Here is a 27,506-nt window from a genome sequence, read left to right as displayed (position 1 = left end):
TATCCCATAACTGACCCAACATATGCAATCCCGCCCTCGACCATTCCCAGTATACTTTCTCTGTTCCTCCCAATCTGAACCCCGGTGCTCTTGATATTGCTGTCTGGAGGTAGTACCTTCACTCCGGGAACCACTTCTTCCGAATTTGGTACCGTGTAGCTAGTACATGGCTCACTCCCATCGGGGCTCCTCTTATTACTTCTAACAATTCTCTACCCGGTAGCCACATGCTGGTACTTTTAATATCGCTTTTGCATGAGGCAGGAAGACAACATTTCCTTCCAAAGTTGACAAATACAAATATCAATTTCAGGAAGCTTCCCAAAGACCAGAAAATGCACCAGTCGATTTCTCCCTCTGACCGCAAGTGCGATCCTCCAAGCTATGCCCTTCGCCCCCTCTGTACTCGTTGATGGGGCATGCACACAACAGCTGTGCCTACTTCACATCTCTTGTGGGCATACTCCAGGAATGTTTCTCCCCCTTTAACGTCCAATTCTCCACACTAACAACGTGCATATAATTTGCATATATTAAGTGTTGAGAATTGGTTGGTAATTCTGATTCAGTGTTCCAGCCATTGTTTTCTGGCGCTATTCTCTACAGCACTGGAGTTCTGTGCATTTGCTTCTCAGTGAGGTGCAGGAGGTAGTCAAGCAATTTTTGTGCAGCGTAAGTAAGGGGATCAAGGTCTTGCCCTCACACCAGACAGCAAACCTTCTCCAATTAAAAGAATAAAACCAGGTGCCTGCTATCACCGTTATTGTTTTTGTTCTCGCTGGAGCTCTTGCTGTGTACGATCCAGGCAAATGATGATATACGGGGTATGGTTCTCTGGGAACACTTACTAAAAGTGCAGGCATATGCAGATGACTTACTATTAATTTTAGATACACCACAACCTTCTTTAGAATGCCTCCTCCGCACCATTACCAGCTATGGAGCGCTCTCGGGCTTTTACTTGAACCTTTCCAAATCGCTGGCGCTACCTCTAGTCACAGATATACAGCATAGCTGACAGGGTCAGCCTCCTTTGCAGTGGGCTAATGGTCACTTAAAATACCTGGGAGTTATAGTCCCGACTGACTTATCTTTTATGTACGAGAAGAATATATCCCCATTACTGACTGAGACTAAACGGACTTTACAACTCTAGGGCGCCTGCCCGCTCTCCTTGATGGGACATGGCCCCCCGATGGCTATATCTGTTTCAGATGTTGCCGTTGTTTTTGAGACAGAGGGAGGAGTGTGTACTGCGGTCCAAGGTTTTCTCTGGAGGGGCAGGTGTCCTGCAAAAATCCTGCAAAAATCCAAAGCACATGGGGGCATGGGCCTGTTGAGCATTAGATATTTAAGTGTCTTGTTCCATGAGACATATGTGAAACTGGCTGACAGGGAGGCAGAGCTTTTCTGCAACCCCCATGGAATCCTCCATTTCTCCCAAAGCACATCTCAGCTGGTTGCTGCATACGATAACATGGAAATCAGATTCAGGGCTCCGGAAAAACCCACTCATACTTTCGGCCAGGGCGGAATGGAGATGGCTGTGTAGAAGACATGGCTTCTCAGCAGCGGTCACCCCCTTTCTGTCACTATACCACAATCCAGATTTTCCAGCTGGTACATCATCGCCAGTTTCTGTTCGCTGGCGGAAGCTGGGAATTCACTATTTGTACCAACTGGTTAACAAAGAGGAAAAGCTCAGGCCTTTTCCAGACCTACAAAAATAATTCACACTGCCATCTTCAGACTTTTTTTGCTTACATTCAAGTGCAGCATTATGCTTCCTCATTGGGGTGGACCAACCTTTGTGAGGATGTGCAAGACACGCTGAATACAGCTCTCACCTTAGGATTGCATAATGTCATTCCTTTACGATTTCACCACAGATATTTGCTGGATTCTACAGAGGACCTAGACTACTGCAGCAAGGCGAGAGTGTAGGCATCAGAGCTAGCGACAGACATATCTGCAGACCTGTTCCAGAACTTTGTTTTGTCCATACAGCACAGCTCTCCCTTTACACGATGCTGGGAATTACAATACAAGTTCATGCTGCATCTGTACATATCTCTCAGCTACTCTTGGTCACATGCTTTGGAAGTGTCTCCGGATACTCCATTTCTGGTCACAGGTGCTGAGGGAGATCCACACCTATTGGGGTCGAAAGGTGACATGACACCCCTTGATATTATCTGATGTGTATAAATATGAAAAGCCTGCTTTACCTGGACTCAAGCACTTCTTGCAGCGGGCCATGCTAATTGGGAAAAAATCCATACTTCTATGCTGGAGAGAACCGTTGATGCCTTCCTTGGGTCTGTGGAGGACACACATGATAGAGCTGTTGAAACTGGAGCAGTGCGAGATTAAAGATTTCTCCTCAAAGGAGGGCAGATGACTTCAGCAGACCTGGGAACGCTTTTGGAATGCATTACAGCCAGCAGCGAGAAGCAGAATTCTCAATTAACTGTACACAATACTTCTTGGTAGAGACTGCCTTATGGTAGACGTTGTTCATAGAGAGGAGTGGGGCAGAGAGAGGGAGCGGGATGGGAGGGGGAGGTGTGAGGATTGGTAAGTAGCTAATTGCATTTTGTGGCACAGATAGATATGTTGAAGACTTAATGCCTGTAACTGTTATTTGATAATCAATAAAGATGATTTAAACATAAAAGAATAAAACCTCTTAGTGGATTCTTTTCTGGACTTTGGTGACACCTCAGACAAAAATCAAATTCTACTCTCTCAACATCCAAGCTTTGAGGGCCAGGGATTGGAAGTTGGGATGCAAAAAGGATTCTTCGTTCTGCGTGATGAGGGTTGGAAAACAGTCAAATCTCCATGGATATTCAGAGGATAACTCTGGAAGAAGCAGAAACCAGGTCTGCCTCAGCCAATAAGTCTTCTCTATGAAAGGTATCGGAGGATATGCATACAATAGACCCTCCCCTCAATGTAGCAAAAAGGCATCTGACACTAGTCTGCCATGTGATGTGAGCCTGGAACAGAAGTGGGGGACTTTGTTGTTGAGATGAGTGGCAAAAAGATCCACCAAGGGAGTGCCCCACTCTTGGAATCTTGTGGGCTAGGCCCATGCTGAGAGACCACTCATGTGGTTGCAAAACCCTGCTCAGTCTGTCCGCCAGGCTGTTCTCCTTGACTGCCAGGCACATGGCTCAAAGCACCATTCCATGAAGGAAGGTCCACTGCCAAATGCCCACTGCCTCCTGACACAATGGGTAGGTTCCCAAACCCCCCTGCTTCTTCACATAGAACACTGCAATCTGGTTGTCCATTTGAACGAGAATAATTTGGTTCTGTAGTCAATTTCTGAAAGACTTTAAAGCATTCCAAATGACCCTGAGCTTGAGAAAGTTGATGTGGTTAAGTCTTTTACTGAGCAGACCAAGTTCCCTGGGTGTGAAGCTATCTACATGAGCTCCCCATCTCAAGTTGGATCCTTCTGAGGCGGTAGAATATGGAGTGGTAGTCTCCAGTTGTCCACTAGAGAAGAGCATGAGTCAACCCTGGAGGAATCTGGACATCTGCTGGGTGCCCAGTCAGCTGAGACCAAAGCCAAAGTCCCAGGTCCCTCTCAAATGGAGATGTGCCATGGGAGTGACATGCACTGTCGAAACCATGTGGCTCATTAATCTCAACATCTGTAGAGCTGTGACCTGCTTGCTGCTTAGGACCTGCAAAACGAGAGCTATCAAGGCCTCTGTTCTCACTTGAGGAAGAAAACTCAGAGCCTGCAATGTATCTAACAGGGCTCCTTTGTACTCCAGTCACTGAACTGGGAGGAGGTGGGACTTGGGATAATTTATCCAGAAGCCTAGCAGCTCTAACATCCGAATAGTTAGGCACATTGACTCTGACACTCCCTCCTGCAATGTGCTCTTGACCAGCCAACTGTCCAGAAAAGGAAACATGTAGACTTCCAGCCTGCATAAATATGCTGATATTACCGCTGGCCAATATTCAGCCAGTGGGAGGCAGCCCACATAAGAGCCGCTCTGGATATTCAATGCAGAGCCGTTTCTGGTGACCACCATTGACTATCTGGGAGGTTTTTAGCCGCTAGTACTTCACTAGACTAAGTTGATATTCAGCGCTAACCATTAAGCTCCTAGCGGTTAAAGATAGGAATGCTATTTATGTGGTCCTATTTAACCACTAAACCCAGTGCTAAATATCAGCTATATAGCCAGTTAGCTGCTATGCACTAACCAGCTATCTCCTGTTGAATATTAGCGGTTAGCCAGCTAAATGCTATTTAACCGGTCAGGAGCCATTCCAGGTTGGCTACACAGCGCTGAATATTAGGGGGTTGGTGAAAACCCTGGGAGATGACAAGAGGCCAAATGGCAGAACACGGTACTGGTAGTGGTGTTTCCCTATTCAAAATCTGAGATACTTTTTGTGACTGGGCCTCAGAAGTATTGAAATGTGGGTATAGGCATCCTTTAAGTCCAGGGAACATACCCAATCTTCTTCCTGAATCATGGGGAGAAGGGTGCCCAGGGAAATTATCCTGAACTTTTCTATGACCAGGAATTTGTTCAAGATCGTTAGATCTAGGATGGGATGAAATCCTCCTATTTTCTTGGGCATAAGGAAGTACCTGGAATAGAATCCCTTCCCTTCTTCTCCTGCTGGCACAAGTTTGACCGCATTGGTCTGTACAAGGGCAGATATTTCCTCTACAAATACCTGCTTGTGCTGAGAGCTCTTGGTGGGGAATTTGGTGGACTCTGATGCCAACGTAGTGACTCATGCTCTTCTCTAGTAGACAATGTATTGCATACTCTCGCTACGCCCATTCCCCATTCTGTAAGGCATACCAGCTTCTCCTTCATGGGCAGCCAGCTTTGAAATGCTCTGCCAAGATCCATCCGAGCAGTTGGCGACCATTTACCCTTCAGGAAAATGCTGAAGACTCGTCTCTTCAAGACAGCTTACCAGAATGACTCTACTTAACTTTTAAACCCTTCCTCTTAATCCCGATCCTGATGTTTACTATACCTTAGACTATATCTCCCAACCTCCTTATGCTTTTATCTTTTTCCTCTCCATCCTTTGCCCTTTATCTTTCCCCCTCCATCCTTCCTCTCCTCACCCCTCCCAATCTCTCTTCCTTTTGCTTATCCTACCTTTGCTTACCTTTACATACTCAACTTACTCATTCTCAAAACCTCACTTTCACTGCTTATAATATTCTCCTCTCTTTGCTATTGTAATTGTATGAACTATGTAAGCCGCATTGAGCCTGTAATGTGTGGGAAAGCGCGGGGTACAAATGTAATAAATAATAATAATAATACCAAACCCTAGCCTTGGCTGACCTCTAGAATCCACTACCTATGTTCCTGTGCCCACTCCACCAAATGCCTTTGGCTGAAATCCCGTGCACATACTGCCTTCATACATTTCAAATTCTTGCTGACGTTCTTCCAGTCTGCTCTTTCACTTGCCAAACAGGACTACTACATCCAGTTGACAAACTCTCTTGGCTCAAACACTCAATGTTCATTTGCCACACTGAACTCTCTCTTCAAAGTGACTTCATCTCCCACTTCCCCTTCACTTTATTCCCCAGACTCTGGCTGAGTAGTTTCATGATAAGTTTAACAAGATTAAACTTGAATTCTCAATCAAGTCAACTCCACTTCTCCTTCCCTTAGTCCATTCTCTCAACCTATGCCAGCTTTTCTTCCTTTTCTGAAATCACTGAAGAGGAAACAGCACATTTTCTTTCCTCCTCAAAACTAACTACCTGTTCCTCTGATCCTATTCCCACCTATCTACTTAGCACTATCTCCGCCTACTGTCATCCCTATCATATCCTCAATCTTCACTTTCCAATGCAACTGTTCCTGATGCCGTAGTCACACCACTCCTTAAAAAACCTTCATTGGACCCTATCTGTCCTTCCAACTATCGCCCCATCTCCCTCCTCCCTTTCCTATCCAAGATACTTGACCATGCTGTTCACAGCCGTTGTCTTGACTTTCTTTCATCTCAAGTTATTCTTGATCCACTTCAATCTGGCTTTCGCCCTCTTCATTCAACTGAAACAACGTTTGCTAAAGTCTCCAATGACCTATTCCTGGCCAGATCCAAAAGGTCTCTATTCTATCCTCATCCTTCTCGATCTATCTGCTGCTTTTGACACTGTTGATCACCACCTAATCCTTGATACGCTGTCCTCACTTGGATTTCAGAGCTCTACTCTTTCCCGATTTTCTTGTTAACTCTCCCATTGTACTTTTAGCATATACTCTGGTGGATTCTCCTCCACTTCTATCCCACTATCAGTTGGTGTACCTCAGGGATCTTGTCCTGGGACCTCTTCTTTTCTCCGTCTATACTTCTTCCCTTGGTACTCTGATCTCATCCCATGGTTTTCAGTATCACCTTTACGCTGATGACTCCCAGATCTACCTCTCCACACCAGAAATTTCAGCAGGAATCCAGGACCAAGTATCAACCTGCCTATCTGACATTGCTGCCTGGATGTCTCACCGCCATCTGAAACTGAGCTTCTTACCTTTCCCCCTAAACCAGCCTCTCCTCTTCCCCCATTCTCTATCTCTGTGGATAACACTCTCAAACTCCCTGTCTCATCAGCTCGTAACTTTGGGGTCATCTTAAACTTTTCTCTTTCTTTCTCTGTATCATCACCAAAATTCATCCTTTCCTTTCTGAGCACACTACCAGAACCCTTATCCACACTCTTATCACCCCTCGCTTAGACTATTGCAACTTGCTTCTCACAGGCCTCCCACTATGCTATCTCTCTTCCCTTCAATCTGTTCAAAATTCTGCTGCATGACTTGTATTCCGCCAGTGTCCTCAAGTCACTTCATTGGCTCCCTATCCATTTCCGCATACAGTCTAATATCCTCTAACTTACAATTGCATTCACTCTGCAGCTCCTCAGTACCTTTTCACTGGGTAAAGCTCTTATCTGCATCCTTCTCCTCCAGACTCCTTTCCTTTTATCTTGCTGCACCATATGCCTGGACTAGACTTCCTGAGCTGGTACGTCAAGCTCCATCTCTGGCCATCTTCAAATCTAGGCTAGAAGCCCACCTTTTTGATGCTACTTTTAACTCCTAACCCTTATTCACTTGTTCAGTATCATTCCCACCTTAGCAATTCCATTATCCCTTATTTGTTCTGTTTGTCTGTCCTAATTAGATGGTAGGCTCTGTCGATCAGGGACTCTCTCTTCATGTCCAGTGTAGAGCGCTGTGTATGTCTAGTAGTGCTATAGAAATGATAAGTAGTAGTATAACCGAGATGGACTATTTGGAGATCCCACCAATTTGGAGGTTACAAGGGGCCACCTCTGAAGGAAAAAAAATCAGCCACCCCCTTACTAGTAGGCCATCAAGGATGATTACTTGAATTGTAGCTATGCTCTCCTGAAGCCAGTCAAAAGCTCATCCCCTGCTTCGACAGGGGAGCTGACTTGGACTTCTGTGGTAAGGACTGATGAGGACAAAAACGCTGGCCTGGGCAGAGTGTGAAAGCAGTGGAAACCTACGCCTGTGAGTAGTAGGGTCACTGTCTAGGCCCACTTGAAGTCTTCTTAGATGAAGAGGCTGCAGCTGGAGGCTGCTGAGACAGGGACTGGATGGTATCAGTATGCTTCTTGATGAGGTCAGCGACCTTCTCCACTTTGTCCCCATAAAGATTGTCTCTTCAGCAAGGTATGTCCACCAACCTCACCTGAACCGCTGGTTCCAGATCTGAGACACGCAGCCATGAAAGTCTGTGTATCCCCACACCAATGGCAGAAAGTCTGGACACAACAGCAAATGAACTGTAAGTACCCCTGGCCAGATACTTCCTGCACTCCAGTTGCTTTTTGGCCAACTGGCAAAGCTCTACGGCCTGCTCCTAAGAGAGAGAATCCGCAAGGCTTAGTGTACTGCGTACCAAAGATTTCAAGTAAAGGCTCATATAAAGCTGTAGGTCTGGATGTGGGCAATAAGCATCAAGACATGAAAAGTCTTCCTCCCAAACGAGTCTAATGTCCGAGCCTCTCTAACTGGGGGAGCAGAGACACAAGTCCTGGAACGTCTAGCATTTCTGAGGGTGGACTGAACAGCCAAAGAGTGGTGAGGCAGATACGCCCTCTTGAATCTGAAAGCCTTCTGGATTTGATACTGTGTATCCACCTTCTTTGGTGCAACTTGCACTAAGAAGGGAGATTCTTAGTTCTTCGTCAGTGTATGTACAAGAATAGGGTGCAATGGTACCCCTTTCTTAGGAGGCAACTCATAGTCCAGAACAGATAATATCTCTGCCCTGGGCTCCTCCTCCGTCTCCAACTTAAATGGGATGGCCAAAGCCACCTCCTTGACAAAACTGGTGCAAGACACACCCTCAGGTGGAGATTTATGTCTCTCTTGAAGTGGGGAGGGATCAGAAGGGACCCCATAAAACTCCTCCTCCAAGAAATAATGAGGGTCGTCATCTGAGTCCATGAGTGGTTCCAATCAGACTCCTCTTCATACTCAGACCAGACTCAGTCTGTGCCTACTCCTGCTCAGCTGAACTACGTCCATGTCCTGAAGAGGGCCAAAGTGCAGTCCTACCCTCGGACTCCAAGGAAGCTTCCCTCCCCCGTCGTCCAGAGCTGTGCTGCATAGGTCGATGTTGATGTCAATACCCTTTGAGATGCTGAGGTTCTCTCCACAGGTATGGATGGAGTCTCAGGAAGAATGTCCGCAGTTGGCGCAAGTGCCCTAGAGCCTGAGCAGAGTACAACAGAGTACAGCTCCTTCCTGCTCATGGCTCAGTACCGCTCATCGAAGGAAGGCATTGACAAAGGTGGGGGAGCCGGGACAAAGGCAACCTGAGAAGATATCGGTGCCAAACAGGAAGCTGGAACCTGCCTGCTCGAAGACTTGCGCACCAGCACCTCTACCAAAGAGGGGAAGCACTTCTCCCAGTGCCAGATCTTCTTGGAAACCAGCGATGCCCAGAAGCCCCTGGCACCATTCATCGAAGAAGACTGATGCTTATGCTTCTTGGGCTTCCCCTGATGCTCAACATTGCAGTCCTTTGGTGCCAGTGAGGATGACGTTGAACCAGTATGCACTCTCTGTACCTGGTCCAATGCTGACTGGTCCAGGGCCAATTTCAGTGCCCAGTGTTGAGAGAGGTGGAGACCTCCTCAATAATGGTGCTCTCCCAGTGGTTGTTGAAGTCTTAGTAGCCATCGAAGTTGATGCTTTTGGTGCCAATATCAATGGATCGGCCTTCAATGAGTCAAAAAGTCTCTCTTGTTGGATCTGACGTGCCCTCTGTATTCTCAGTTGCATTTTTAAACAAGGAGAACAAGAGTTAGGGTCACGATTAGGTCCAAGGCACCCAATGCACCAAGAGTGTGGGTCTGTTACCAAAATCACTCAATTACAGTGGGAACACCATTTGAAGCCACTGGGAGTCTTCTTAGACACTGAGAAAAGAATCACAGGCAAATTAAATTCCTCAATTGTTAACCTCAAAAAGGGGCAGCATTCAAATTAAGGTTGGTGCTCTCACCTAAGCTGGCCTAGCAATTTCAAAAAATAAGGGAAACTTTTTTTGTTGTCGTTACATTTGTACCCCACGCTTTCCCACTCATGGCAGGCTCAATGCGGCTTACATGGGGCAATGGAGGGTTAAGTGACTTGCCCAGAGTCACAAGGAGCTGCCTGTGCCTGAAGTGGGAATTGAACTCAGTTCCTCAGTTCCCCAGGACCAAAGTCCACCACCCTAACCACTAGTTTAAAAGCCAAATAAACTAAAAACTATTATAAAGGTAACAAGGCAGGCTAAAATAAAAGCAAAATGCCGACACAAGAAAGCACTGTGATTAAGAAGAAACATGCACAGTAAGGAAAATACAATGACGCATTCTCCCTACTCCATGGAAAAATGAAGACTGAGGGACTAATGCTCGTGAATAGGGCAGGAAGGCACTAGCACTACAAACTTCTACAATCTTCTTGCTAGTCAGCGTCTGCACCGGGGTCCATCGGATGACGTTACTCAACTGTAAGAACACAACTGGCCTGCTTATCCTCAGAGAATTCTTGCGGCTGTGTTTTGCACAAGCTCTAAACACCCAAAAAAAAAATTTCAGGTAATCCCACACATATAGTATTGCAATAATCCAGTCTCAATAACACTAAGGCACCACATACTGTCAACAGATCTGACAATTCCGAATATACAGTAGGCACAACTGGTGCACTAGTTTCAACTTCTAAAATAAAGTAAAAAGAGAACTCGGTGAAATGGGCATTAAACTATATTTTGCAATTTCAGTTTAAACACGGCACCTGATTATGTGGCTTTGGAATAGACAGATTAGATAAGAGTGTCAGGAAACAACGGGACCCTTTACATAGTTTCAAAATACTTTGCAATTGTTTAAACGTTTAGTATAACCTTTGAAAATACATTAGCCCAACTTTATCAGGAAACTCTCTTACTCCCCACCCCCATTTACAAAGCCAGACTGGCAGTCGCTAGTGCGGCCTTGTAAAAAAAAAAAAGGGGGGGGTTAGCAAATGATTTGCACTGTATGCTTTATTTTTTCTCAAAAATTTAATCACAACTTTATCTTCTTTGTTAAACACAATTTTGCTAAAATGGATCTTAGTGTTCACTTGCAATATGATGTCATTTTGAAAACAGGGATCATCCAGTTTTTACAGCATCTTGCAGTAACACCTGACAATCTTTTAATAATAGTACATTTGTTTTGGGTTATTTGGAAAAATGTTAGGGTCCCGTTTTTCAAGGTAGATATGTATATGTGTGTGTGTGTGTATGTATGTATATTATCTGTGTGTGTGTTGGTTTTTTTGTATGTATTTTTTATTCCAGCTGCCTAAATGTAGTTTATAGTGTTTCTTCTCATGGCTCATGTAATCCAAGTGGCAAGTTTCAAAAGGTATCAAAATCACCGTACTCCTCAGTTCCTCATTGCTGGTCTCTTGAAATGTTGGTTTCATAGGTCTTTACTGCTGCCCTCCTCTTCTCTTTCCCATGTTGAATGGCCATGGATCAGGCAGTAAGCTGCAACATACTGATGATCACTAAACTACTACAACCACACATCCTCCCCTTTGTAGCCCACACTTCCAAAGTAAAAAGAAAGAGGCAGGGCTACATGGTAGCTTGTAGTTCCTGAGTTCAGGCCTTGGCAATTGTCCAGTGTACATCTGAAGAGCTGAGCAGATGTTTTTACACTGGTGGAAGCTCGGGGGGGGGGGGAGAGGGGAGGGAGGGGAAGGAGAGGAGAGTGTGTCTGCAGTAGAGGAGGCATCAGCAGCAGGGAGGGGGTGTGAGGTCAGACGCCGCCAGCGAGGGTAGGATGGCGGGGACACTATTAATAATTAGTTAAAAAGGCCCGTTTCTGACACAAATGAAACGGGCGCTAGCAAGGTTTTCCTCGGAGTGTGTATGCTTGAGAGAGTGTGTGTGAGAGTGACTGTGTGAGAGAGAGTGAATGTGTGAGTGTGTCACAGAGAGATAGTGAGACTGGGTGCAAGTGTGTCTGTGAGAATGAGAGTGAGTGACAGGGGCCCCCCTCCCTTCCTTCCCCGTTCCAGGGTCATCCCCCCCTCCCTCCTTCCCAGTTCCAGGGTCATTCCCTCCCTCCCTCCCTCCGACTTTCAGGGTTGTTCCCTTCCTCCCTCCCTCCCTCTGACTTTCAGGGTCATCCCCTCCCTCCGACTTTCAGGGTCGTTCCCTCCCTCCCTCCCTCCCAGTTTCAGGGTCCCCCCCTCCCAGTTCCAGGGTCGTTCCCTCCCTCCCTCCAACTTTGAGGGTTGTCCCCTCCCTTTGACTTTCAGGGTCATCCCCTCCCTCTCTCCGACTTTCAGGGTCCCCCCCCCCTCCCAGTTTCAGGGTCCCTCCCTCCCAGTTCCAGGGTCGTTCCCTCTCTCCCTCTCTCCGACTTTCAGGATCGTCCCCTCCCTCCCTCCCAGTTTCAGGGTCCCTCCCTCCCAAGGAGTTTCGGGGTCCCTCCCTCCCGAGGAGTCGTGACAGCTGCCCACACACCCTCCTGGGGCCCGAAGGGGCAGCTGCGGTCGTCGCCTGCTTTCCTCCTCTGCAGCGCCGCTCCGACTCCTGAGGTCTCCCCCGTGCCCAGTGCAAGAACGCGCCAGCGCACCCGCGCACCGGCTCGGCACAGCAGCATGCTCTCCGTGGCTCTGCCCCCTCTCTCATGCCCAAGGAGGACTCCGACCTTTCTTTCCCTGCCATTGGTCGCAACGCTCTCGGCTATTCTGCCCCTCAATGCTTCTGTTTCTCTTTCAAGCTCCGCCTCCGCCCCTCTGCCCTGCCCCTTTCACCCCTACTCCTCCAGCTCTGGCGTTCTACGTGACGTTAGCCTGTGCTACGGAGCCTAGCAGACCAACTCCGATGAAGCCACGGACACAGGCAGCAAGACGCATAGAATGATGGAGGTGAGAATTATTATATAGGATAGTGCTGGAAGGGGGGTGGGGGTGCCAAATGCTGAAGCTGCACAAGGAAGCCAGGAATCTTGCACTGGCCCTGCTTCTACTATTAGGAGATGCCAGTTGGATCTTGCCACCGGCAGATCATTCTGCATTCGTTTATATATATGAAAGTGGAATGGTCTGCCTGCCAATTTGTGGCTAAATATACCGAACTATAAATAGAGAGAGAAGGAGAGACACATATTCATTCATTAAAACAGTATGCAAAAAGAATACCTGGAAAAAGATCATACCACCAAAAAATGTGAAATTCAACATACTGGGGAGGCTTCACTATGGGGAAGCTGCAGGGAGTTTTGAAGTTTCATTGTTGAAGTATGCAACAAGCTAGTGAACTGTGGCATGAGGGCTTAGGAGATTATTACACACATGCAAACATGACAAATTACACTGGGACAGTCACAGTACTATTATATATTCCTTACTTTGAAGAAGCTGACCCATCCTTTCTCTTCTCAGTAGTGAAACCTGGTGTCATTGTTGCACCTTTAAAAAAAAAACAAAGCACAAGCAAACATGGTTAACACAAGAGCAGTGTTAAATTTAAACACATATAAGCATCCAAGGGCTTGATGGCACACAGATATATCTCCACATCACTATTCTGAGGAATGCCTGGGTCAGCAGTGACTGAAAGCCATTTCCATCTGGCAGTGGTCTCCTGACCCCTAAAATCAAGTTCCTCAGCTGGTGGTATCTGGAGTGTGACCATTAAATATATGATGAAGGGAAATCAATTAGTCTTTCACCCTCATAGTTTCTCTTTTAAAATGGAGTTGAGGCATACTAGTATACGTTATGCCACGTTCCCATACAGGAGATGAGTGTTTAACTGAAAAGGGGGCATTCACATTTATGTTCTGTGTTGGACATCCTTTTTTAAAATGCCACTCTGAGTGTCTAACTGGCAGGTAAGTGCAAAGAGATGCACAAAGAGAAAAAAATAATTTCTAATTACAGGTACAAAATGCTGGATCTTGGAGTCACTGTGGATAATAATACAATGACATTTGTGCTTCAACTGCTAAAAGAGCAAATAGAATTCAATGCTTCTCTAGAGGAGTAGCCTAGTGGTTAGTGCACTGGACTTTGATCCTGGGGAACTGAGTTCAATTCCCACTGCAGCTCCTTGTGACTCTGGGCAAGTCACTTAACCCTCCATTGCCCCTGGTACTACTACTATAAATCATTTCTATAGCGCTACCAGTCGTACGCAGCGCTTCACAAATTAACATGAAGAAAAGACAGTCCTTGCTCAAAAAAGCTTACAATCTGAATATATGTAAACCGCTTTGAATGTAGTTGCAAAAACCTCAGAAAGGCGGTATATCAAGCCCCATTTCCCTTCCCCTTTCCTAGAGTCGGGAGTGGTCCCAGAAGACTGGAGAAGAACAGATATGGTTCCTCTCCACAAAAGTGGAACTAAGGAAGAGCTGGGACAGGACAATAAGTCTGACTTCCGTGGTACACATATTAATGGAAAGTCTTTTAAAACAGAGAATAGTACAGATTTTGGAATCCAATGAATTACAAGACCAGAGGCAACATGGTTTCACAAGAGGCAGGTCTTTTCGGACAAACCCGATTAATTTCTTTGACTGGGTGACCAGAGAATTGGATCGAGGGGAGATATGACATAGGCATTTAAATACTGACATGGCATAAATGCACAGGAAGCGAGTCTCTTTCAATTGAAAGGAAACTCTGGAACGAGGGGGCATACGATGAAGTTGAAAGGGGACAGACTGAGAAGTAACCTGAGGAAATATTTCTTCATGGAAAGGGTGGTGAATTCATGAAACAGCCTCCTGGTGAAAGTGGTGGAGATGAAAACAGCTTGGGACAAGTACATAGGATCTCTAAGGGAGCGATAGTGAGAGTAGATGGCATATGGTGTGAAGAGTACAGGAGAAAGGTAGGAAAGTAGGGGGGGAGGAAAGGGGTGTAGTTTTTACCCTGAAACTTCATGTGAGTGCAGATCTAGAAGGTCCCGGTACACAAACCGTGTTCCTCTCAGACAGAGCACTTTCTCTCCCTCCTCAGAGAGGTCAAAGGACTACAATTCCCAGCAGCCCTTAGATAGGTCATCTGATAGGGCTAGGAGACACTCCCCGTACTACAATCCCCAGAATCCTAAGGATGAAGAGGGAAATGGGATGGGAAAGGCTAATCAGGAGGATATGATACAGCTGGAGAGCCCTAAAGAGGATCTCATGGACTGGCAAACGACCTAAACTGTGAGGGGAGTGAGAGGGAGAGAGAGAGAGAGAGAGAGAGAGAGAAAGTTGCAGTTTTCTTTGCGTTGGCAAACCTCAGGCCTCCCCCAGCCTTGTAAGATTCGTCAATATTACACTAGAGGTGTCATCGACCCCAGCCTATTCTGGAAGTCCCTCTACAGTCACGGCATGGAATTGCAACCAACCACGCCCACCTACCTCTCTGACTGGGAAAACCACTGCAAGGTTGTGCTGGATCATATTGCACCTCTGCATCTCAAGACTTCCTACATCCGTACTTCTACACCCTGGTTCTCTGCTGATCTCAGAGCCTTAAAAACAGAGACAAGACGACTGAAAAGAACTTGACGTAAACGGAAATCGGATCTTGCTCTGGGGGCTTGGAAAAGCTGTCACCGCAAGTATAAGTACGCCATCCGGCAAGCAAAGCACACCTACTTTTCTTCTAAGCTGCAGTCTGCTGGCCGGGACACTAAAAAGATATATCAGCTGTTAAACTCTTTCCTTGACACCCCTAATCTAAAATTCTCCATTGTTGATCTTCCTTCTCCTACCCAACTTGCAACTTACTTCAACGAGAAAGTCTTGACCTTGCAGTCTTCAACTGTTAGCTGCCTCTCTGATGTGGACGACTTCCTGGAATCTTTGGCCATGCCAACGGGTGTCTGCCCGGCCGATCGCATTTGGACCAGCTTCAATCGCCTATCACTTGAAAATGTATCCACTGCTTTACTTAAGTTCTCCAACAAATATTGTAGATTGGACGTTTGTCCGACTCATCCCCTGAAAGTTGCACCAAAGTGTTTTGTTGAAGATCTGACTAGCTATCTCAAATTCATGTTAAGTGCTGGATCATTCCCGCCAGGCCATGGTAACATCCTTCTCACCCCCATTCCGGTGAATCTAAAGATTAAGCCAGACGTCATCTCTAACTATCGTCCAGTGGCTTCGATACCCCTAGTCACCAAGTTAATGGAGAGTATGGTCAATGTCCAGTTCAACAAATTTCTGGCTGACTTCGAAATCCTCCACCACTCTCAGTCTGGTTTCCGAGCTCATTATAGCACCGAGACTGTCCTGGTCACCCTCTTATCTAACTTTAAACGAGAGCTATTCATCGGACGGAAGGTTTTACTGCTTCAATTTGACATGCCTAATGTTTTCGATATGGTGGACCATGATCTCTTACTTCATCTGCTGGACTCTTTTGGCATAGGAGGACCTGTCTTACATTGGTTTGAGGGCTTTTTGACTACAAGAACTTACCAGGTCATAGTGAACTCCGCTACTTCTGATCCGTGGAAGGCCTCCTGTGGGGTTCCACAGGGCTCTCCCCTTTCACCTACCTTATTCAATATAATGATGATGCCTTTAGCTTCCACACTCACAAAATTGGACCTACGCTGATGATATTACAGTCTACATCCCCTTTCGCACCACAGTATCAGAAATGGCTAACCTCATTGATGCCTGCTTCACCACCATAGAGCATTGGGCTCAGGTATTCCGTTTCAAATTGAACAAGGACAAAACACAGTGTCTTATACTCTCGTCCATCCACACCCCTGTTACTGACACAATGCTTCCAGTATTGGGCTCTGCTCTTCCGATTGCAAACAACCTGCGGCTTTTAGGAGTGCATCTGGACACCCATCTCCAGTTGGACAATCACGTGCACTTGGTCTCCAAAAAAATGTTCCACGCCATGTGGAGGCTCCGGCGCATAAGATACTTCCTTACTAGGGATTTGTTCCGTACACTTGTCCACTGGCTTGTCCTCTCCCACTTGGATTATTGCAGCGGAATTTATGCGGGTTGCCAGGCCTTCCTGTTGAAAAAGTTCCAAACAGTACAGAACACTGCTGCGAGACTCATCCTAAGAGAACGACGCTTTGCACATGCCAAACCCTTGCGCTTCAAATTGCATTGGCTGCCTGTTCAGGAGTGCATTGCCTTTAAGCTCTGCTCCTTCACCCATAAAATCATCTATGGGGCTGCCCCGGATTATATGCACCCTTTGATCGACCTTCCGCCCAGGAATGCCAATCCTGCTGCTCGGTCCTATCTCCATCTACACTTCCCGAACTGTAAGGGTGTCAAGTACAAGAAGATCTTCGCCTCGTCCTTCCGCTATTGAGTCCTAAACACTAGAATGCTCTCCCACAACACCTTAAAACTCAAGCAGACTTACTCCCCACTTTACACTGCTGACTGATGCACCCTCCCTGACCCTCACCCTGCTTAGTTTCACCCTGTTAGATGCTGTTCCCCCTGTCTACTCCTTGTATACTTTTCCTACTTTCTTATTTTGTAACTTTACTTAACTTTTTGTAAGCCACATTGTGCCTGCATGAGTGGGAAAATGTGGGATATGAGCGAACCATAAATAAATAAAAGCCAGAACCAACCTACCCTTCTCTTCGCTGTAAGAGGACAGAGTAAGGATCACAATGGGCCTCTATATCTTTCAAATAACATTAAAACAAAAGGAACTTCTATTAAAGTATCAACCAGCAGACTTAAAACAAAATGTAGAAAGTATTATTTGTTTCATGTAGGGTACAGTTAAACTGTGGCATCTGTTAATAGAGGGTGTGGTTAATGTGACTAGAGAATAACAAGGTTCAAGAGAGATTTTGTCGCGTTCTCGAGGGCCTTGGCATTCTGTCAGGTCCTCGAGGCAGGACTGGAGTTCGTGAGCCCTTGGGCCACTGCCGAGGAGCGGCAGCGGCAGGCAAGACCACCTTGGAACTGGATTCCCCGAAGAGCAGTACTGGAACTCTGGACTGGAGTAGTACAAGGCAGGCAACTAGAACAGACGAAACAGGAACAGCTTCACCTGCACTTAGCCACCGTTCCTCCGGAGCTGAGCTCCGAAGTGCAGGTGGCCGGCAGGACTTGCAGGATAAGGCAGGAACTGAAGATCCAGAGGACCCACCTGGGTCTGGGATACACGAGGGAGACCAGACTAGGAACTAAACACAGACAGTGTGCTGCTGCACAGCCACTAGCAAGACCCAGAAGACAGACCAAGGAACACAAGGTGTACAGAAGCCTAGCGGGAGCAAGGACTAGGGCAGCATACACACTAGGCAGAACGGGGATCCAGGAATACCCACAGGGTAAACCCTCTAGCTAGGTGGAGACAGGACACAGGAATAACCACCCAGGAAATACACACTAGCTAGACAGATACAGGATTCAGGATATACAAGCAGGGTAAGCATACAGGCTAGGCAAGGCAGGACTTAGGGTAAAGAGAGCAAACCAGGAAGAACAGGCCAAGGGTCTTTGGGGCAGACAGGAGAACAGACAGAGGAAACCAAGACAAAGGCTTCACCCCAACCCAGGGTAAGCCAGGGACAGAGGCTTCACCCCAACACAGGGTAAGCCTGGAGCAGAGGCTTCACCCCAAACACAGGGTAAGCCAGGAACAGAGGCTTCACCCCACAGGGTAAGCCAGGAACAGAGGCTTCACCCCAAACACAGGGTAAGCCAGGAACAGAGGCTTCACCCCAAACACAGGGTAAGCCAGGAACAGAGGCTTCACCCCAACACAGGGTAAGCCTGGAGCAGAGGCTTCACCCCAAACACAGGGTAAGCCAGGAACAGAGGCTTCACCCCACAGGGTAAGCCAGGAACAGAGGCTTCACCCCAAACACAGGGTAAGCCAGGAACAGAGGCTTCACCCCAAACACAGGGTAAGCCAGGAACAGAGGCTTCACCCCAACACATGGTAAGCCAGGAAGGACCGCAGTCCACAGACAGACAGTGGCAGGGAAGACCCCCCCACGGAAGGACAACACAGACACAGAAAGAAGCTGGGCTGGAACCCAGAGAGAGGCTAAGCAGTAGTGCAGCAGGCGCTTACTAACCTGACCTGGCCTAAGAGCATAACACTTCATGCAAAGGCTCAGAATGCCAGCACAGCCCTTCCTTATGAAGGCTCTCACTGATGAGTCACCAGCAGTAGGACAGAAGCAGGAAGTACACTGACCCCAAAGAGAGGCTTGACACACATAGGAAGTGAGCCCACAGGAAAGACAAGCAGGAGCCATCTTGGAAGCTGGCACAGAGCCGGTGGCAGCCATCTTAGATGCTGGCTCCCTAGAGAGGCATAGCCCACACCGGTGAGGTCTAGTGAAGCAATCAGCACAGAGACTAGAGACAAGACAAACACAAAGACAGACAGAAGCCAGCAGAGCTGCTGACCCCCAGAAAGAAGGTAAGGCTGAGGGTGGTCACGGCCACAGACGTGACAGATTTGGACAAGTTCCTAGAGTACATACAAAATGATTAGCTGGGTAAAGCTGAGAAAGCTATTGCTTATCCTTTGAAATGAGTTATGAGAAACTTCATCAGCAGTTTGGGATCTGCTCGGTCCTGGGCTAGCAACTGTTGGAGGAACGAACAGAACTTGGTCTGACTTAGCATTTGGAGTTACGCTTGGATCTGCCCTGCGACCTATTCTAACACGTGTGCCCAGTGGCATTCCTAGGCTGGCTGACACCCGGGGCGGATTGCCGATGCGCCCCCCCCCCCGGGTGCATTTTTACCTGCTGGGGGGGGGGGGTGCCACGCGCCTGTAGGCTCCGAGTCCGCTCATTCCCTGCTGCTCCCTCTGCCCCGGAACAGGAAGTAACCTGTTCCGCGCAGAGGGAGCAGGACTCGGCCAACAGGCGCGCGGCATTCCCCCAGCAGCGTGCACCCGGGGCGGACCGCCCCCACCTCGGTACACCACTGCGTGTGCCTAAATTTTATGATGCGTAACTCAAAAGGAGGGGTGTGGCCAGGGGAGGGGAATGGGCAGGTCAGGGGCATTCCCAGAATGTAGGTGCGATGTTGATGCACCCAATCATCACCCACTAGTTGCGTGCCAGCATTTACACTAGTTTTCAGTAGACATTAAGTGCCGTGCCCAAAGTTTAGGCGCAAGATCTGCTCCAAGCTAGAATTCTGCAAAATGTGCTCTGCGCAGAGCACCTGGTCTTCCCGGTTGGGGCATTGCCAGACCTCGAGGTGGGAGGGGGCCAGAGTCCAAGGTGGGGGGGCACACTTTGGTCGCTGCCCTGCTGCCACCCCCTCTGCACCCACTGCCGCCGCTGTAACATCTTGACAGCTGAAGCACAGCTGCCGCAAATACCTTGGCTGGCGGGGGTCTCCAACCCCTGCCAGTGAAGATTTCGTACAGCTCTGGTCTCAGCTGCTGCCGCATTGCCTGCCGACTCTCTCTTTCCCTCATGTCAGGCATGCTCCTTTTAGTGAAATTAAGCATGTTCAGTTTCACTAAAAGAGGCATGCTGGACGTGAGGGGAAGAGCTAGCAGGGCAGGCAATGCAGCGCCACAGACCAGTGCTGGAAGAAGTCTTCAGCTGGCGGGGGTTGGGGACTCCAGCCAGCCAACCAGGGGCCCAGAGCAAATTTGGGGGACCCAGGTCCCCATAGCCCCACCTAGCTATGCCACTTTGGGCATCACTTACTGTATTCCCCGCTTATCCAAATGAAGCTTGCTACATTCCAAATTATTCATGCCCAAATGTAGTTTTGTAGCAAGGTGCCTAGGTATACAGATGTATATCCTACACCTATTTATAAAGGCAATATTTATTGATTTATTAGGATCTATTTAGTACCTTTTTGAAGGAACGTGTGGTTCAATCCCACATTAAGCCATGGAACTGAATGTTTTACAGCAGTTTACCAATATAATACTTGTATCCTGCATATACCGTAACAAGCTCAGTACGGTTAACAATTAACAAGACGAACTAGGCAAGACTAGAGAAGTTACAAATATAAAACACGCCTCCTAAAATTACTTATAGTACAGATTTTTGAAATAGCCAGGTTTTCAGGCTTTTTCTAAACTGTAAATACTGAATATGATTTCTACTACTACTATTTAACATTTCTAGAGCGCTACAAAGTGTACGCAGCGCTGTACAAACACAGAAGAAAGACAGTCCCTGCTCAAAGAGCTTACAATCTAATAGACAAAAAGTAAAGCATTTAAATTTAAAATATTTAAGCAGTCAAGCACAAGAGAACAGTCACAGAAGGACAGAAGATGTTGAAGGGTGGTCAGTGTGATTAGGTGTAACTCTGGTTGGAGTAGTGGGAGAAGGTGATAGAAGAATAGAAATGGGTGAGGTAAAGTAATGAGTGGGTTGATAGGGAGGTTATATAAGACATGTCACTCTAGGGGTGGGTGGGTAGAGGGGTAGGGTGGGTAGGATTAAGTCTAAAGCAGGAGAAGGTATTCTCTGCAGCCTATCTGTGAGATGGAAAATGCTCTCATACTCCCTGGAAGATCATTCCAGATCCTCGCCTCCTGATAAGGAAAGGTAGTCTTATATTTAATCACTTTTCCACACAGAAAATTAAGTAACATCCAATTCCTTCATCTTTGAATACTGCTTTACTTTACTTTGACACTTATATCCCACATAAACCTCTAGAGTTCAATGTGGCTTACAAAGCTGGTCAAAAGACAACCCCCCTGGTTTACAAAGCTGCGCTAGGTGCGGTAATGCTGACTTAGCTCAGTTGCTTTAAATGGGCTGTGTCAGCATTGCCACATGGCTTTGTAAACGGGGGGGGGGGGGGGGAGTAAATAATACACAATACAAAAATCAAAATATAAATAACAATATAGATGAATACAAGAATTACTCACATTTGACTAAAAACTTCAACAAGATAGGTCTTTCCTACTTTCCCGTGGAAGACAGTTCCACTATTTCGTAGATTTATAAAGACGGTAAGGATACCAACAAAAACATATATTGGGGTGAACTGACCATATAAAATTTAGTACTTACTTTAAACATTACACAAGCACACCCAATGGAAGTCCTCAGAGTATTCCACAGTTCACACTGCAGTTTAATGTTCTGTAAAAATGTGAACTAGCACGTAAAATACACATGCCATGCTTTCTTTGCCAGTCTAATATCTTATATAAGCATGAGCTCATACACAGATTACTGTCCTCTGAGCCAAAACTGGCACTTTTCTGAAAACATCAGTATCTTTTTAATTTCTGAAATGAGATTACTACTTGGGTGGGATGCCACCCATCGAATCTATGAATGAGACTTGAAAAGAAACACTAAACCAGATGCTGCTATGAATGCCCAGTGAGCACAAACGGTAACGGCTCTACCCTCCATTTGCAGAAGTCCACATACCGTAGGATAGAGAATAACATGAGTACAAAGTTTGTCTCCGCCCCCGCGGGTTCTGTCTCCGTCCCTACCCCATCTCCAAAGGTTCTGTCTCCATCCCCGCCCCGTCCCCACCCCATCCCCATGGGCTCTGTCCTCATCTGCAGAAGCCTCGAACCCTTATGATTTTATATTTAAATCTTTTTACTAAAATATAAAAAGGAACAATATGCTGTGCAACTGTTGTGTATAAATTACAAATAGAGAATAATAACAATGAGCTGCTATAATAACCCTACTTCCCACCACCACCCTCTACCCTTCCAACCCCAACAACAGGTGATTTCTACTACACCAAGGAATCCTAATTCACACTGTTAAAATGTCCAGGGGTATAAAATACAACCCGTTCTATATGTCCTAGAGGGGAAAAATATGCCCTATAAAGCACTGTTATGTTTTTTTTTAATCTGTGGATAAATAAGAAATCATCAACAATCTCAGGATTCAATCTAGCTCTTCTGTCTTCCACAGTCTTTCCTGGAATAGAAGTTGTCTTCTTAGAAGATGTGCTGGTAGCAGGCTGTACAGGATCTCCCATGCAAATTTTGCTAGTTTGCTTGTTTTTTGCTTGTTTTCCAAAAAATCAAAATATCTTTGTAGGCATCACTTAAACATAAATAACAGTCCAGTTCATTAACAGGCTTCAAAGTAGAAAATGACACGGGGACAAAGTTTGTCCCGTCCCCATCCCTGTGGGATGTCCCCATCCCCACCACATCCCTGTGGGATCTGTCCCCGTCCCGCGATTACTGTGGTTCCCCGTCCCCCTGTCATTCTCTACCGTAGGGGGCTTATCTTGTTTGCCTACTTGAATGTGTGCAAATAAAGGTTAAATAAAAACAAAATATATGTATTTTTTGTTAACTTTTTATTTCCATGCACATAAAGTGCAGACAGATTCAAGGATGCCCACTTTCAAAGCACACAGACTTACAAAGTTGCATTTTAATTAATATCTAGATTAGGAGAACGTTAATGATTGAGAAACAAGTTAGCACTCTTTCCAGGAAACCTACAATTTAAAAAAAAAGTTACAGCACCTTCCTTTCCTGTTTATATTTTATTTTATAGCCTTAAGGGTATTTTTTTAATTCATAGGATTCATGTTTAAAGTTTTTCAGTGTCTAAATCTAACTCAAAGCACTGGTTGACAGTTCTACTGCTGACATATTTTGCTCTTAAATTAATTTAATTATTTTCTTTCAAAGTGGCCTTGAAGGAGGAAAAAATTCTGGTAGTTGAATATTCTCCACCCACATCCCCAAACTACCTTTGCAACTGGGAACAAAAGGAAGACCCTGTGCCCATGTTCCAGTGTCAATCAATAAAATATGTTTATTCCCATTCTATCTGGCAAAGCGTCCATACTTTACTGAGTACCCATGTACCAGCCAGGTATCTTTGGTTAATTGTGTTCTTTTGTATTTCTAATAAACTATAACCTCATTTGTATGATGTTTTTAAATAGAAGATGCAGGAGATAGAGTAAAACTAGGATTGTCCAACACTGTCTTTTCTAAGGACAACGTGCTATTACATCCTCACATTTCCTTTTAGTAACTGCACCACCAGCTCACCCGAAATAAAAGAAAGAAAACCGTGATGATGGATGCAGACGATGAGGTTGCCTATTCAAGCAACTATCTAGAGGGGTAGAAGAGCTTGGAGGGCTACGGGTGCCTTCCCTGGAAAGCTGACATGGTAGAAAAATGCCAGGCAAGACACCCATTTGGGCAGCTCCAGTTGTCTTCCCCCTCCTCTTCCTTTCCAGGGTTAAGTTCTTTCCTTCTATCATCTCTGTTCACCACCGGAGTATATGTCAGCCTTCCTCTCTTACCTGATTCTCGGCGCCTTAAGCCCGCACACTTGCAGCAGCGTATTTGGAAAGCTGTGTCCCGCCACTGCCACTGCCAGCCGGGTAATATCGTCTGCACACCCTGACTCCGCTCACTCAGGCCCCGCCCGCTACTGGCAGGTTGGGGGGAGGGGCGAGGCGAGGCGTGAGCGCTGACGTCTGGAAGCTGGTGTTCAAGGAGGTTTAATAAACAGGAGTGGAAGTGAGCCTATCTAGTCCATTGGAAGCCAATTTGGACAATCTGAGTTTCCCCTTCCCAGCGCAGCCGTCATCTCCGTTTACTCAAAACAAAGCAAGCAAACCTATGAGCTGCAGCATCCACATTGTCGTATTGTTAATGTTGTTGGTCCATCTGTAACAAATCTAAAGCTGTTTCAATTGAATAGGCAGTACCTCAAAAGGTGGAGGACAGAAGTTTTTGATTTTTTTTTTACTTATTGGACAGCTTTTTAATTTATTTGAAAGCTTCCCATATGTATTTATTTATTAGGATTTATTTACCACCTTTTTGAAGGAATTCACTCAAGGCAGTGTACAGTAAGAATAGATCAAACATGAGCAATAGGCAATTAGAACAGTAAAAGTATTCAAACAATGGAGTGGAAGAGTGGCCTAGTGGTTAGAGCACCGGTCTTGCAATCCAGAGATGGCCGGTTCAAATACCACTGCTGTTCCTTGAGATCTTGGGCAAGTCACTTAACCCTCCATTGCCTCAGGTACATACTTAAATTGTGAACCCTCCTGGGACAGAGAAATATCCAGACTACCTGAACCTAACTCACCTTGAGCTACTACTGAAAAAGGTGTGAGCAAAATCTAAATAAATAAATACAAAAAGTATGGCATAGATGGTATACTACTTGCAATGACAACACAATATGTACTAGAACATTGAAGGGTAAGGCAAAGTTGTAACATATAGATGAGTAAGAAAGTAGGAAGAATTAGAAAGTAAGGTGATTGATTTCAAGAAAGTTGCAGGGTAGGAGTGGATAAACATATCCCGCTGCAGTATGTGCAGCCCAAATCAATCCTTGTGTGTGTGAGTGAGACTAACAAGTTACTTCTTCCATTAAAGGCTTGGTAGAAGAGCCAATCTTTCAACTGCTTCCTGAAGTAGAGGTAGTCTTGTGTTAAGCGGAGCCTTTGGGGCAATGCATTCCAAAGTGTGGGGGCTACTCCGGAGAAGGCTCGCTTGCGGGTATCACATCATGTAATGACTTTTGGAGAGGGTGTGGTTAGTGATAGTCTTTGAGAGGACCTTAGTGTCCTTGGAGGTGTGTAGAGCATCATCCTATTCTTCAAGTACTCGGGGCCATTTCCTTTAAGGGCCTTGAAGATCAGAGAGTTTTAAATTTAGCCCTGTATTGTACTGGTAGCCAATGAAGTTTTTGCAAAAATGGTGTGATGTGGTCACATCGCTTGCAACCTTCTATGAGTCTTGCTGCTGCATTCTGAATCAACTGGAGTTGGTGCAGGCTCGTTGTAGTCAGACCATTGTATAGTGCATTGCAATAATCCAGTCTTGATGTTATCATGGCATCCACAACAGGGATACGATTTACCTGCTCGATGTAAGGAGAGAGGCAGCGTAGCTGTCGCAAATAGTAGTAGCAGCTCTTGAAGGTTGCTTTGATTTGGGGAATCAGAGTAAGTGTTGAATCTAACTGTATTCCAAGGTTCCTGACTTGTGATTTGAGGGGGAGTTCATACTTCCCAAAAGGGATTTTGATGTCAGGTATGTATCCACTTATGTTAGGGACCCAGGCAAAGTTAGGGACTTGGGTTCAGGCAAAGTTTGTTGTGTTTAGCCCATTCTTTAATTGATGTTAGACAAGTGATCAGTTTATTCAAGGCTGTAGATAAGTCAGGTTCAATGGGTATGAGTAGCTGCACATCATCTGCATAGATGTAGAACTGAGTGTCCATTGACTGAATCAGTTCAGCTAGTGGCTTGAGGTAGATATTGAACAGGTGACAGTATCGATCCTTGTGGTACCCCGCAGGTCAGTGTCCATGGTGGTGATGAGTTGCTGCCAAACATTATGGATTGTTGCCTGTCTGATAGATAGGATCTGAACCAGGCAAGTACTGTTCCATTGATACCTGTTTCTGTCAGTCGTGCTAGCAAGATATCAAGATCCACCCAGTGTCAAACGTTGCTGAGAAATCTAGCAGTACTAACATCGAGGCAAATCCCTTGTCTCGGTTTCTGTGAAGATCATCTAGCAGGGATACAAGGACCGTTTCTGTTCCATAACCAGGTCTGAATCCAGATTGACATGAATCTAGCCAGTTATTCTTTTCTAGCCATTCATTAAGTTGAACACAGACTGTTTGTTCTATGAGTTTCCCTAGAAACGGGATGTTGGATACTGGCCTGTAACTTTCAAGTTTGTCCTGGTCAAGGTTGTTTTTCTTCATCAGAGGGCGAACCGCTGCCTTTTTTAATGCTGTTGGAAGTTGCCCATTAGAAAGAGAGGTGTTCACAATTTTTGTAGCGCCTTCTATAAGGCACATACTTGCCTGCTGCACTATCTTTGATGGGCAGGGATCGAGGGAGCAGGTAGTTGGTCGAAGGTCTCTTAGGATTTTGTCAAGGCTCTCCTCTGTTTAATCTGTCTCTTGTTAGGAGGGGGAGAGTTTGTGGACACTGGGTGGGATTGCCTGTAAATCCTGGTGGAGACTGAATTTTGTTGGCAAAGTATGCAGCAAATCATTGCAGTTCAGTTTAGACTAGGCAGGCTGGTTTTGTTGTGGGGGTTGCAATAGGCTGTTTACTATACTGAACAGCTGCTTGGTTGAATTGGCAGCCTGTGCAATGCATTGAGAGAAATACTGTTTTTTGGTTGCTGTTAAGGCTTGGCGGTACTTTGCCATGTGCTTCCTGCAGTTTAGCCTGTCTTCATCCAGGTGAGATTTGCAAAATCTCCTTTCCAGTTTTCGTCCTTCACGTTTAAGGATCCGAAGTTCTGGAGAAAACCAAGGTGAGCGTATGTGAGTGGGGCATAAGACCTTTTTTAATGGTGCTGTTTTCTCTAAGGTCTTGGCAAGGTGTGTATTCCAGATGTGATGTCAACTTGTTCTGCCACTGTTGTCTTTTCATCTATATGCGGATAGTCCAAGGCCTCTAGGAAATTCTTAGCGGTCAGCTTTTTTTTGTCTCTGATCTCCTTTCAAACTCTGGGAGGTGCCATTTGTTTCAGGTGGTCACTTAAGGAGAATTTAATTACAAAATGGTCTGACCATGATAGGGGTGTTATTTCAATAGTTATCCCAGAATTCTGGGATATCCACCCATTTGTAGAATACCAGGTCTAGGGTGTGACCCTTTTTGTGGGTTGGAGAATTGATCACCTGTGTAAATCCTAGTGCTGTCATCGTGTCCAGAAAGGCAGCTGTTGTGGTATCTGGGGTTTTGATGTGTAGATTGAAGTCTCCCATGATCATCAGCCTAGGGTAATTCAGGGTCACTTGAGTAATCAGGTATAGGAGTTCTTGCACAGATAATGTGTCATTACGAGGTGCTCTGTAAATCATGAGCAGCCAGATTGGCTTCTCCTCTTCAAGTTGGATTAAAAGAGATTCTGATCCATGTAGCTAGGGGTTAGATATTCTGCGCAGTTTGATTGTGTCCCGAATCAAT

The 27,506-nt window shown here is 46.0% G+C and overlaps 1 protein-coding gene across 1 annotated transcript in view; it reads right to left on the bottom strand.

Moving 5' to 3' along the window:
- Positions 1-23,976, bottom strand: part of UPP1 (uridine phosphorylase 1) — a 258,292-nt gene extending 234,316 nt beyond the window's left edge. The window contains exons 1-2 of the mRNA XM_030209480.1: positions 23,843-23,976; positions 12,965-13,025 (exon numbers count right to left, since the gene is read on the bottom strand). Coding sequence (XP_030065340.1) covers positions 12,965-13,017 — 53 coding nt within the window. The 5' untranslated portion in view covers positions 13,018-13,025; positions 23,843-23,976. The remainder of the gene's footprint in view (positions 1-12,964; positions 13,026-23,842) is intronic.
- Between the last annotated feature and the right edge of the window lie 3,530 nt (positions 23,977-27,506).

Source organism: Microcaecilia unicolor, chromosome 1 (genome assembly GCF_901765095.1).
Source record: "Microcaecilia unicolor chromosome 1, aMicUni1.1, whole genome shotgun sequence".
NCBI lineage: Eukaryota > Metazoa > Chordata > Amphibia > Gymnophiona > Siphonopidae > Microcaecilia > Microcaecilia unicolor.
Note: the sequence above shows the minus strand (reverse complement) of the source record. Positions and strands in the feature narration are given on the sequence as shown.